Source organism: Taeniopygia guttata, chromosome Z (assembly GCF_048771995.1).
Source record: "Taeniopygia guttata chromosome Z, bTaeGut7.mat, whole genome shotgun sequence".
Lineage (NCBI taxonomy): Eukaryota > Metazoa > Chordata > Aves > Passeriformes > Estrildidae > Taeniopygia > Taeniopygia guttata.
The window spans coordinates 67,570,425-67,584,087 of NC_133063.1; the positions used below are offsets into that span (position 1 = coordinate 67,570,425).

The window sequence follows — 13,663 nt, forward strand, 5'->3', positions numbered from 1 at the left end:
TTTAAATAAAATGGATTTTATCTAGACAAAGGCTTGAATATGCACAAATGCAACAGTTAAGTGTCTCCAGATGGAAACTGACAGATAAAATACGAGTGTACAAGTCTTACAGAGGGGTCCTCAACAGCTTCACCCTACCCCACCCAAAAACATGGTCTTTTGTGAAGCTGCTTGATGCAGCTGAAACTTTCTTGTCAATTAAGCAAAGATTGGTAGGTACAGCTGCAATTTCAAAATGAGCTCTTTCCAAGACTCTCCACTTGTTCTGCCTCACTACCAGATGCACATTTTCTTTTTCAGCTTGTACACAGTTTGCCTTTTTTTGTCCTTTTCATATTACCGTAAGATGAAAGTTATGCCTACATAACAAAGAAAACAGAGGCACCACTGGAATACCCCTTTAAAGCCATGCTGCCTGTTGTCGTGGCAACCATTTAATTAGTTGTGTTACTCATTTTTCACCAGCACCTGGCAACATCACCTCTCCAAGATCAGTTATTATTAAGGAGTCTACTAACTCAGCTGCTTTACAAGGTAGCAGAAAAAAATCTGCAGGCATTTCCATTCTGAATTTTATTTTTCAGGAATCACAAATCACTCATAAATTGCCCAAGAGCTGAATAAATTGTGCACAAATACTACCGTGACAACCTATCCCCTTGAAAAGAACACAAAAATAGTCTTGGGATCTAATCATGCTCCCTCCAGTACCAGTATCTACATTGCTATTCACTACACAGGGAGAGGCACCAGACCTTAAATTCTTTGAGGAAACACACAAATGCTTTGACAGACAATCTCTTGCACATCTTTCTTTTGACATCATAGGCGTATGGCATGGGGGCAGGATTTGCCCCATTTCCTTCAAGCTTCCTTTTTCAGAAAGATTGCTACCTTTCACATTGCTGCTGTCGATATCCTCAAGCTGTTCTGAGAAGCACACAAGCATGTACTGAGCCACCACCGCAACTACCATAATTAAACATGGTAATCAAACAGACTCCAGTCAGCCAGGAGTTGGACCTGAGCAAACCAGGAGCCTTCCTCAAGAGTGAACTGCTCCTATATGTAAGCTGCACAGAAAAAAAAAGGTTGTTTAATTACATTCCACAGGCAACCCATCACCTTGGGTGAACACTTCCTTTGGACAAACGGTCACCTAGTTACCTAATTCCATTTCTGAGTTTAGGAACACAAAGGAATATATACCTGCAATCATCTCTTTGAAAGTCCACAGTTTCAATGGTTGAACACCCAAATTTAATTTGGTGCTGTAACAAAGTAAACATTCTGACATGTTATTAGAATGTGGCAACAAAAAAGCCTTCTCTCTGCCAAACAGCAGAGAGGATACAAAGGAGCCTCATAGAGAATTCAACATCAGAGAACAGTAGAAAGAAAGTAAAATAATTCTCTGATGTGCACAGTGGGATTCTAGAGGTACAAATGCAGTTCACAAAATTTTAGATGAGAAGCTGGTCAAAACAGACAGCTTTATCCCTTGATATTGCCTTTATTCAAGTTTGAGGCTCATTTAATGCTTTTTAAACACAGATTTTGGCAGTTTATTGTTTAAAGATTGAGCAGTAGTGAAAACCACATTCATTTCTGCTTGTCAGAGATGTAGATGAATTCCAGTCACACGCAATTAAGCTAGAATTCAACACAATGACATATTAAACAGCGAAGTCTAGACAAACAAGGGAAAAGAAATCAATCAAAAATACAATTCCCAGAGAAAAATTCCTAAACAATTCTACATTCTTTCTGCTGCAAAAGGGGTGCACAATCTTATTTTATTTATTTTAATTCACGCTGTGGTATTAGAATGTATAATCTAAAAGAGGCAGTAAAAATACTAGTCATGCTGTAATATTTTTGCTACAGGAGCAACATATGATCTTTAAGTTTTTAAAATAAAACACAGATATGCCAAAAACAGAATACACTGCATTTTGCATTTCTTAAATTCTCTCTCTGTAAAGCAAAGCAACAAATACCACTGAGAAGTTGAATTGGCTTCATGACATATAAAATTGAATGAAAGACAAGTATTCTAGGTCCTAGTTTACATCCAGATAAATAAGGGGCTACCTGTCTTTATTCAAAAATCTTCATGCTGTGTACTGTTTTATTAGTTATGTTGGTTTTCAAACCAGAGGACAAATCATAGAAGTATATATTTTTTTCTTAACCCTGACAATACTTCACTCTCTCTAGATATGGGGAGATACAGCAAAAACTGCTTTAACATATTATGCAAGATAGAAAAATAAGTTACACAAGACATTTTTATAGATTATTTAAAACCATCAGATCAATGCTGTCATGCTAGCAAGGCATCAGAGTCTCTTTGTCAAAAATGTATAGCAAGTGACCTCAGGAAGTTGATTTAGTAGCATGATACAAAATTTCATAGCCCTTTTTCACCACACATGAGATATGTTTCTTTTAACAGTTGTCAGTAGTAGGTTTTACTGTATGACAGCAGTCAACATGCATATGGGTCACAAGGATTTCACCGTTCAGAAACCTCTACTACTTTGAAAACATGTTCACATGAGAAACCTGATGGTTGAACACCCAAAATTTCATCCATACTCATTCAGCAATGGTATTAAGAGTAATGAGACCTTAGAAAACTTACCAGACTCTTGATTCTCATGAAACCAGAACAAACCCAAACTTTACACTTCACAAAACTGGTAAACAAAAGTTTCAATTTATTGAATGAATCCTCTTAAGGAAGAAAGGGCTTGAAAAAAAGGCAGCAAAAGAGATTTAGTCTTACTATACATTTTTTAATTTCTCATACAAGCCAAAGAAAGTTCCTGGGAGTCATGGCAGACTCATTGTAACTCAGCTTCACGTACCAAGAAAGATAATTAAGTTCAAGTCCATTGGGAAGAAACACAGGGCTTGAGCTGCAGTAATGCAACAGTGACATCAGCTCTGGCTCTGTCCAACTATAGAGCTAACCTTTCCAGTTATTGTTTTGTATGTACACCACCTACCCACAATAAGCTTCTGTCACTGGACTACATTGGCTCCACATGAAGAAACTGTTCAATCAAAAGATAAGTTCTCTTAACTTTAAAAAGGCCCTAAAACTAATGGGCCAGGCAATTTCAGAGTGTAATTTAGCAGTTCTGTTCTTAAACTCACCTCGAACTTCGGGAGAGAATCGAGCTGAATGGCGAGACACAAAAAGTTTCAGTTCTTGATCCAAGTTGCATTCGACCAAGTTTGTGTCCCATGATCGGATTCCTAAAACACAAAATACAAAACACATGTAGCTTGACACATGAGTAATAGAAGTTTTAACTGAGTACTTTTTTATTTGTATTCAAGCTATTTGCATATTTCTAAATTCCAAGCCCAGCCTCATCTTCCTCCAAGGAACAAAGCTATTTTTTAAAATGCACTCAGAAGGATTCTTGACAGGGATCTGAAAAAAAACATCTGCCTTTCCAAAGGGTGATCATTCTTTAAGGCCCCAGCTTTCAAACTGCAGTAGTAGCCATTTCACAGTAAGTTACCAAAGCCCCTGACATGACTTTAAAATTCCAACATACAGATTTACAAAAACAGAAGAGTGAATCACCCAGAGGACATTCCAGTCATGTTGCCCTTTTGAAAAGAAAAAGACAGCATTACCTAACATGTTGCTAATTAATATTTAAATACAAAGTACTAAATTGCTGACTTCTTCATTCAGTATCTTTGAAGCATACCATATTTTAAATTAAAATTTGAGTGATCTTTTATTTATGAAGTGTCAGAACTCTAGTTCTGAAATTTGAAAATGCTGTCTGTGCTTGATCTTTTTTTTTTTTTTAAAAACCAAACTACACATCTCTGCTCCCTACTGTTTTTCCCCCAGCTGCTTAAAAAGTGATACACTTGACACTTATATGAACAAAAAATATATTATTTCAAAGTAGATTTTTAAGGACTGAAATTCAACCAGGACAAAAAGTCATTGCCGCGAAAAGACAAGGTTATTGTTTTCTTCCATAAGATTTCAATGAACACTTTGGAAAAAAAAAAAAAGGCAGAATATACTTCAGATTTTTTATATAATTTTGTTTTGAAAATCTTCTACTTTTGAAATAATGAGTGGGCAGTAACACTACAAGTAAGTCTAGGCCCTGCTGCAATTTTGAAAGACAAAATTGCACTCTTTTTTGGTCCTAAAAAAACATCATTACCTCTACAGAAATGAACTGGCAAACATAAAGTAGACTGTTGGTGAGGAGGTTGTCTGCTGGCTCCTCCCCACATGATCATGCTTTTGCATGGAATTATTGGATTAGACCACTTTGAGGTTTGATAACAAGATGCCTCTAGTGGTGTGCGTCCAACCCTTCAGAATGGGTCTAGAATTAACACTTCTCTCAGGGTTTCAGGCTGTGGATGTCAATACCACTTCCCATGCTATATGTATTTTCTGTTTCAAGGCAGCAGAAATGTCACAATTTAGACTGGTAGAAGCCAGTTGCAGGGATGAAGCATGAGGAGAAAAGAAGGAATAGCAGAGAAACCAGATCTGCAGTGCTAGTCTCCCATTGCAGCTCTGAGTAGGTTCTCCATGCAAATACGAACATCTGCATTTCAAGAGCCTGAAGCCTCTGCAAGAAGAATGCATCCAGGTAAAGGTAGTAGCAAGCTCATTGTAACATGCTACCAGTTACTGCCATTTGAATCTCAAGAAAAAATTGAAAATACAGTGCCTGTGTGTTCCATAACCACTTGAGAAAAATAACTGAGCTATAACCAGCCACCTCCACTTCCTGACTGACGCATCATTGTTCAGAGGCATAAAGCAGCAAGACTCTTCTTCAAGTCTCCTTACTTTGTTTTCTCACAAAGCACTTGACCATATGGTACATTTTTGGGACAAGTTTTGGCAGGCAAATACATCTAAACAGGTTTTAATATCTTCCAGGTGTTGGAATATTTGAGAGCAAGAACACCAAGATGATATAATACCATACAAGTAGAGCACATATGAAAACAATAACTATTAAACTGACATTGATCACAAAGCTGAAATACACTGAATGAATGAGTGCTAAACTCCAAAAAGCTTGAAGAGAAACAACTCCCTGGCCTATGACACCAAGCTTGGGCAGAGAAACTACAATCCTTTCTAGAGGTCAGTTAACATGGATTATGATTCATCAACACTGCTAATGAAAGGATTCATCCACCATCCCTAGCTGCTTTAGATGCAATCCTAGTTTGCTGTAGGGATAAGGGTCTGATTAGATGTAGTCAAGAATACAGGACTCAACACAAAATAAATAGGGAAAAAAAAAAAAAAAAAAAAAAAAGCCAAGGGGATAAAAGGCTTTATGCCCTATGCATGCAGTAGTCCTAGAAGCTGAAGCTGGAATTTGGGTAGACTATCCAAAATATGCAACTGCATGATTCAGCAATCTGGATGCAAAAATCATGCATGCATATTATAGCGGAGCAAAATGTATTAAATGAATGATACCAGTAAATCAGGTTTTCGGTGGAACAAAGATAAACATGGAACTAAAATCCAAGGTCAATCCAATGATGGCTTAGCAGTGTGGACATAACTGCTATAAACATGGCTAAACTGGAGCTATTTCCTTCTTTCTGCAGTCTTAGGAGTGCAATGCCACTAGACACAGGACTGGTAAGACAGCAGGGAGGGCACACCCAGTAGCATCTGCTAAATCAGTGGAAAAATCTTGAAGCTTCCTCTTCACTCCCCTCTTCTCTTTTGGTGGACTGTGGGTTGTTGGAGCATTGCCCCCTTAGCAAAGTCACATCCAAAATGTAATTACTGAAAATGCGTCTTGCCACACCATTCCCTCCCCATAATATATTAAGAAATGACTCTGCATTCCACCAGGTTGCGTAGCATCACGCCACTGATGTGTTATCAGCAGATGTTTTCTTTGACACGTTGCTCTGCAGTTTGGCGCATGAATCCACAGTTTTCAGTGATGGTACTCAGGAGATGTACCAGAGAAGACAGTAAGGCCGAGTTATTGAGAACCAAAATGCATTTAAAGCTCTATTGAGAATAAAGGCAGCAAGAAGTGTTTTTTCCCAGACTACAGCAGACTTTCCAAAGAGAAAAATATTAGCTGAGCCTGCAATTGCCTCACACAGACAAAGTGTCAAACTCCCACTGTATTCATCCAGAAAAATGTACCTAAAAATTTCACCAAGGAGTTTTCTTAGGAGGCAAAAATCTCAATCAAATGGTCTGATACTAGAAGCAGCAAGGTCACTTCTAATCCAAAATGATTAATTAAAAGGTCAAACACTCCCTCTGAACACCTAAACCTGTAAGTGGGTGTTATGCTTAGTGGCAGGAGATAGCAGTAATTGAGCTATGCAGCAGTGACTGTACAATAGGAGATTCAAGAAGGGACTGGAGAGCATTTCTTCAGAGGGAGGATATTAGCTGTCTCGAGGGAAGAAATTTTGCCAATTTGCTTTATAATCTTTGACAATTTAATTAAAATGCAGCCAGTTCTTTTCAGACACAACTGAAAGTTAGATAGAGTTAAGGAAGTGCAATGCTGAAGAAGCTCTGAATGACAAAGCACCTGCCTCAGTAGCTGTCCCCAAGAGACAATGGTAGCAATAAAGATAGAACAGTTTATGATGGAACTAGTTAGCTGAGATGAGGATGCCTTTTACCTCAAACTGTAATGAAAAGAAATCCAGAGAAATAAGCAACTAAAGCAACAATGGTTGAGAAAGCAACAATAGAGAGACACAGATGAAGTACTAGCTGGACTGCTGAACCACACCTACATGACAAGGCTGCTACCAATTCCTCGTTCCGGGATCTCTTCTTCACTCTTAACAATGGCAGTTCCATAAATCTTTGTTTTCACCAGCCCAGAACAAAAAAATACATATTATAAAATCAGCTATCCACTGAGTTTAAGTAACTGTAAGGTCTGGCAATAATTTTCTTCATGCTTTATTCCACTAATACCGTTAATTTGTTTTTTGTTGTTGTTGTTGTTTTTTTCTCCTCTCTGCATATACACTGAAATCTATTGTATCAAAAACCACAACGAAAACTTATAAAACTGTCATTTCATTTGCAATACCACGCTGCATCGCCGTCTTAAGAAAAGGACAAATAAACGCCGAGTCAGAGGAGCCCGCAGTCGGACAATAACGAGGCTGAGCCCTCGGGTAACAGCCTTGTTACTCATAAAGGTTTTCTTTATTGGAATATATACGCGTATATAGAATTTAGGTCCTGAAAAATTGTCCAGACGACAGAAAAGTCCCAGCACCCAAAGTTAGACACAAAGGCGCGGCTGTGCTCCCGCCCGCGCAGCCTCTGCTGCCGAGAGGGAAAACGCCCCGAACCCGCCGGCTTAGCACGGCGGTGGGGGACGGAGAAGTGCGGACGACAGCCGCCTCGCAGCCCCAGCCCAGCCCATCCACCCCATCCCCAGCCGCCCTTTGTCCGCCCCGAGCAGCCACCGGGACCGCAGTGCGGACCGTGCCACGCCCACCCCGGTGTCTCCGGGCAGACGGGCTCGGCGGCGGGCGCTGCGCTCCCGACCGGCCCCTCCGCCCAGCCACGGCGGGGAGGGGGCTCGCTGCGGCTTTCCGCAGCCCCGCTCCGCAGCGCCCGCACCCCGCGGCGGAGCACGGGTGGGTGGGCGATTGCGGCGGGACCCCCGGGGAATAAAGAGCCGAAGACGGCGGCTAGGCGGAATGCATGTCGGGGGCTATCCCGGCTCCCGGCAGCGCCCAGGGAGGGGCAGGGCGCCGGCGGGGGTGTCGCGGCGCTGCTCGCGGCACCCCGGCTCCCGCCGCCTCACCTCGCTCGATATTGGTGATGGCCCGCCGCAGGTGCTCCTCGGTCACCAGCTCGCCGATGACCACCAGCAGGTAAAACTTGCTGTCTAGGAAGCGGTGGGAGAGACTGGGCGAGGTGGAGGTCGGGTTTGGGATGCTGCAGGAGGGCTCCGAGTCCACTTCCACCACTACGGTGGCCATCGCCTCCGCCCCGCGGCTCCGGGGCGCTGAGCTCGGCGGCGGCTCCGCGGGCGGCAAGGAGGGAGTGAGGGCGGGTGGGGAGGCGGCGGCGCTTTTATATGGAGACGGTGCAGGGCAGGGACCTGGTGAGGAGGAGGAGGAGGAAGGGGGGGAGCCGGCGCATCCTCCGCGCCGCCGCCGCCTTTCCAGCATCCACAGCTGATGTCATCTGCGGCAAATCCTCCCCGCGGCGGCCCCCGGAAGCAGGAAGGACGCGGGGGGCGAACAACGCCCCGAGGGGACGCCAAGGGCTGCGCCCCGCGCCTGGCTCCCGGCCGGCCGTGCGACCCCCGGGCCCACTCCCCTCTTGTCCCTTGTTCCCCGTGCCCGTTCGGGGCGTCACCCCGAGGCCCGTCCCTTAAAACAGGGCGATGAGGAGCCGCAGGTGATGGCCTGGCAGACCTGCGGGGCTCATGTGGCAAAGCCAGCATCGCGCCTCCTGCAGCGGTCCAGAACCGGATGAAAAAGCAGTGCCACTGCCCAAAGCCAGTTGTCCTCTCCTACGTCTTGCTGTACTACTGCCGCAAAATTTGAGTCATACTGAAACACGCCCTCACCCAGCAATCTAAATATTCTTGCTAACTTTTAAAATTTAAAAGCAGTTAATTTGATAAGATACTTCACACATAGTCCTTCTGCACATATTCAATGCCCACGGATATATGACTCCAGAAAAACACTAGTTTTGGACAACATGCTGAAACCCATAGTCTTAGCTTATTCAAAGCTGCAGAAATTCAAGGGCTTTAATAAGTAATGTTGACCAGGCTCAAGCATCTCCAGGGGGCAATGATAGCAGAAAACTTATACAATGACAGAACCAAAGGTTTCATTTCTCTTCTCATAGATATTAGTATCTACATCCCAATACTCAGTGATAACCACTTCTGAAAAGTATGTTACTCTCTCCTAACAAGGGATGGAGAAGTCAAATCTGTCTGGGATGTTCCTCTCACTTTACTGACATAGCCAAGCCACTCATTTGCACTTAAGCCTCTTATTTATACGGCTCAAGTGATGTGGGATAAATTTCAATGTGACATAGGAAAGGATATAAACTTTTATAGCTTGTTTTTTAAGATAACCTCTTGTCCCTGACTGAGAAGACACCTCCTCTGTCTGCAGCTTCTTACAGTGCTGGGTGTGCAAATTCTCTGCCTACTGCTTAGGAGCACAGTGCTTGCCTGGATGAACCAGTGTATCAGCCTCATCTTCTCTGTATTTTGTTCCAGGGCACAGTGGACTAATTCACATGCATTTCAGGTTGTCACTACTAAGTTTTTTTCTGTCTTACTAGCCTAGAGGCTACAGTTTCAACCCACAAAGGTTAGAACAGGATCATTGTAAGTGCTGGTCCATAGCGTTGTAGCTGTCTATAGCACCTAATGGTTTTGATATGAATACTTCCTCTGCATAAATACAGCACTCAGAGTCTTGGCTTACACAGTGTGGTGTGTTTGGATGTTGCATCCAAAGTAGACTTTTCCTGAGCTGCCGTTATTCTAAAGGTTGTGGAGTGCAGACAAGCATTTTCACGGCCATGTCAGGCGGCTGAGATGACACAGTGGTAAAGAGCAGCAGTGCTCATTCTTCACTGAAGCTGACACTGCTGATAGAACAAATGCAGTAGTGTAGGTGCAGAAGAACTAGCAGCACTTTAAAGGTTTGCAAGGTATTCAAAGGTGCAGTGTGTTCTTCGTGGGATACCCCTGCTAATCTGGGCCCCACTGTGACTTTGCTGTTTCCTGTCAGTTTCCTGTCATAGGATGGTGTAGATACCTACTTAGAAAATAATGTCCATCCCCTATAGCCTTTTCCTATATGAACCCTTTCCTCATAATTTATTATAATTATAGTTACCTTCAAGACTTGCCACGTGGTACCCACTGGAGAATGCCAGCTTCAGGCTTCTGTCACTGCAATCTGTAGTTTTGGGCATGCATTTATGTCAATCACCAGCAAGAGCAGCTAGTTTCTCAAGCATGGAAGGAGCTCGCCAAGGGGTCTTGTCAACTGGCTGCAGAACAGACAGATGCTGGTTCCTGGACATAAAGGTAAAACAGTTACTTGCCTCACAAGCACATCAGGTTAAATGTGATAGAGAAATGCACACCAGTACTCAAAAGACGCTGTATGCACTTTTAAGCACTTTCTTATTTTAAGGAAAAGTGGAAACATCCATAGCTGGAAAGATGCCAGTGAGTTTGAAAAGAGCCAAAAAGAATGCATTTTACCAGAGAATAAAATGCTTACATACAGGTAGGCGATACAGTTACATATGAAATAGGCTGCTCAGGTAGTCCTCTATTTCATACTGCAGTGTAAAACAACATGCAGTTAGAAAGTGGTATGATAAAAGATGAACTGTTACAGTCAAACTGTCTTCTGATGGGTGATGCATCCCCCATTAAAGCCCTAAGGAGAATAGATTGTCTTTGGAAAAAAATGGTCTCATGGTAAACTCTTCAAAGGATGCAGACCTCTGGCCTTGTCTACTCACAAGTTTGTGCTGCTTCATTGGAGATGGAAGCTAGACAAGAAAGGTGCTTTATCCTCTGGAACATATCTCTGAGGAAACTGCAGCGTCCCAGCTCCATAGCCACTTTTTCACACTGTGTCTTGCCCTGTCAGTATTTCAATCAGGTAAATTAGTTTGTCATCATCTGGAAACTGATTTATATTCTGCAATATGGAGCATCAGGTCCACTGCTGAGTGAAATGTGGAGATATGCTGCACAAAGCTGACTTAGTGTCCTGTGACACCACCTGCCTATCTGCAGCTAAATTACATAGATATGCCCCTTCAGTAGAAGAAACAGCACCATTCATGGACTATGGGATATATCTTACAAAGAGACAGTGATTGAGATCTGCACCTGTCTGGCTTTTGATCATCTTGGTTTGATTTTGTTGTTTTATTATGTTCAATACCAAATTGGAGTCCCACAGCTGAATGTGATCAAATAGTATTTGCAAAGCTGTATTTTTTAGATGCTGTATTTTTAAAAGACGCAGTTTAAATAAAGTGCTTGAAGTTTAAAACATGCTTCTTGATAGTATGTGCCATTTGTTACGCACTAATATTCAAGTTTCATTCAGGTCCAAATTTCAAATTTTAGATGACGTTTCAGTGATGTATAAACCTTTAGACTGGCCCTTTGTCTCAGGTCAAGTGTCATCCCTACCATAAAAGAAATACATATCCATATGGATTGCTTCAGACCAATTGACATACAGAGTGGGGAACAAGAGGTTGGTGAGCAGCACTGAGGAGGTGGACCTGTGGTTGCATATGAGTCAGGCAGCCAGGAGGGCCAGCCATGTCCTGGGGGCATCAGGCACAGCATGGCCAGATCGACACTGGAGGGGACTGTCCTGCTCTGCTTTGCACTGGGGCAGCCTCACCTCGAGTGCTGGGGGCAGTTCTGGGTGCCACAGTAAAAGTGAGATACAAAAGTATTGGAGAGTGTCCGAAGGAGGGCCATGAGGATGATGAAGAGCCTTGAGGGGAGCTGCTTATGAGGAGCAGCTGAAGTCACTTGGTCTGTTCAGCCTGGAGAAGACTGAGGGGAGATCTCAGTGCAGTTACAGCTTCCTCATGAAGGGAGGAGCAGGGACAGACACTGATGTCTGTGGTGACCAGTGACAAGACCCGAGGGAATCGCATGAAGTTGTGTTAGGGGAGGTTTAGGCTGGGTATTCAAAAAAATTTCTTCACCCAGAGGGTGGCTGGGTACTGGAACAGGCTCCCCAGGGAAATGGTCACAGCGCCAGCCTGACAGAGTTCAAGAAGTGTTCGGACAATGCACTCAGGCACACGGTGTATTCCTGGGGTGACCTGTGAAGGGCCAGGATGCAGACTTCAATGATCCTCATGGATCCCTTCCAACTCAGGATATGCTGTGATTTTTTGAATTTAAGGTCTTTACCGAAACTGAAATGTCTTCATTGAGAGAAATGCCAGTCCGAGGATGGCACAATATGTCATGAAGGTCATTCTTCACATCTGTAGGATTTCTTAAGGAAGGACTAACTTCTAGAGATGGAGATTTTCCAGCCTAGGCCTGAGATAACAGATTCACAGAATGGCTGGTTGGAAGGGGCATCTGAAAGTCATTTTGTCTAATTCTCCTGCTCAGTCAGATGATAGGTTTATGAGAGCTGTGTTCAGTGAGGTTTCAGTATCTCCATGGATGGAGGCCACCACCATTCTGGGCTACTTCTGATGCATGATGAAGTCAGGAATATGCAACCAATACTATAGCAGATAATGCCTATAGTATTGTGGACCTTACCTGATGTCTTCCCAATGCAACCATCATTCTCAATATCCCCAGTCCACCTCAACCCCCATTTTCTGCAATCAGAAGTTCTACCATCCCCATGTGGTCCAGCCTTTACCTCTCAGAATCTCCTCAGTGCATTGTTCCTTTGGGGCAACTCAGCCGAGCATGCAGCAGCAGCACAAGTCCAGAGGGGCAGTCAGCATGTCAGAAGTGTCACCCTGCAGCTGCTGGCCATGAGCCCTACCCTGCCAACACCTGAACATGTGGTTCATGAAGACAACTCCTCCTGCCTTCACCCACTTTTTTGGCAGGGAAGCATCTTCATGTCTAACATGCTCAACCTGGCCCTGCCGGAGGAGCTCCTCCTGCAGCAGTGATATGGCAATAGCCAGGGTCACCAGAGAGACCTGTACCTGCATGAGCAGACAGACTTGGACTCCATGAGAGACTCTTGGGAAATACTTTATGTTTTAGGATGGCAGGCTTTATCTTTAACTATATGGAAAATAAAAATTACTTGAGCAACATTCATTTCAGGTATTTTAAAAATATTACTTCAAGTTTAATGATTACTTCTTAATCTGCAAAGGAGAGAAAGCTTCTATTTGCTTGTGGTGAAATATCCATTTCAATTGGTATTTAATCTGTTTCCCACTCCTTCCATTTTCTCCACAGAAAAGAAGTTACATATAAAAAAAAAAGAGTGAAGAAAGCAACACTATTGCTTTTAAAAATAACACTTGTTCTCACTTTTATCTTTCTGTCTTGAAGTGAGAGAAAAATAACACCAAGTAACATTTTGCGTTAGTTCCCAGTGGAAAAATTTATTATTTTTTATCAGAGTGATTTCCCTCTTTTTCTTTAGTGGAAAAAAAATTAGAATTGAAAAAAGAAAAAAGTACTTTATTTAACTGCAATGAAAACTAAATGAAAAGAAAAAGATTTTCCACTAAACTATTAAAAAGAGATTAATTTAAAAATAATTATTTTGCATAATTTTATACTGACATTTGCTATGAAAAGAACATGTAGTTTTTCATGAAAATAAAATGATTGCTTCTCCACTGTTGGAAGGAAAATACAGCCATTTTAAGTAATTTTTGTTAATTAGGATGGTGTTTAAATTCAGCAATAAATGATAATAAAAGTATTGAATGCAATGGTACCCATTGTACCACAAAACTGGATGGATAATTAAAACATCAGCTGCAAAAACAATGGTAAGACAAAATGATTGGCACCAGACAATAATTTTGAGCATCCTTTGAGCTCAGGGCTCAGTTGTCAACCCTTCTGAACAAGAGACAGAATGGTCTTTC

The 13,663-nt window shown here is 42.5% G+C and overlaps 1 protein-coding gene across 1 annotated transcript in view; it reads right to left on the bottom strand.

The window, feature by feature from the left end:
- Positions 1 to 8,046, bottom strand: part of MAP1B (microtubule associated protein 1B) — a 72,513-nt gene extending 64,467 nt beyond the window's left edge. Inside the window, exons 1-2 of the mRNA XM_012577742.5 lie at positions 7,842 to 8,046; positions 3,166 to 3,267 (exon numbers count right to left, since the gene is read on the bottom strand). Coding sequence (XP_012433196.5) covers positions 3,166 to 3,267; positions 7,842 to 8,019 — 280 coding nt within the window. The 5' untranslated portion in view covers positions 8,020 to 8,046. The remainder of the gene's footprint in view (positions 1 to 3,165; positions 3,268 to 7,841) is intronic.
- Positions 8,047 to 13,663: the final 5,617 nt, after the last annotated feature.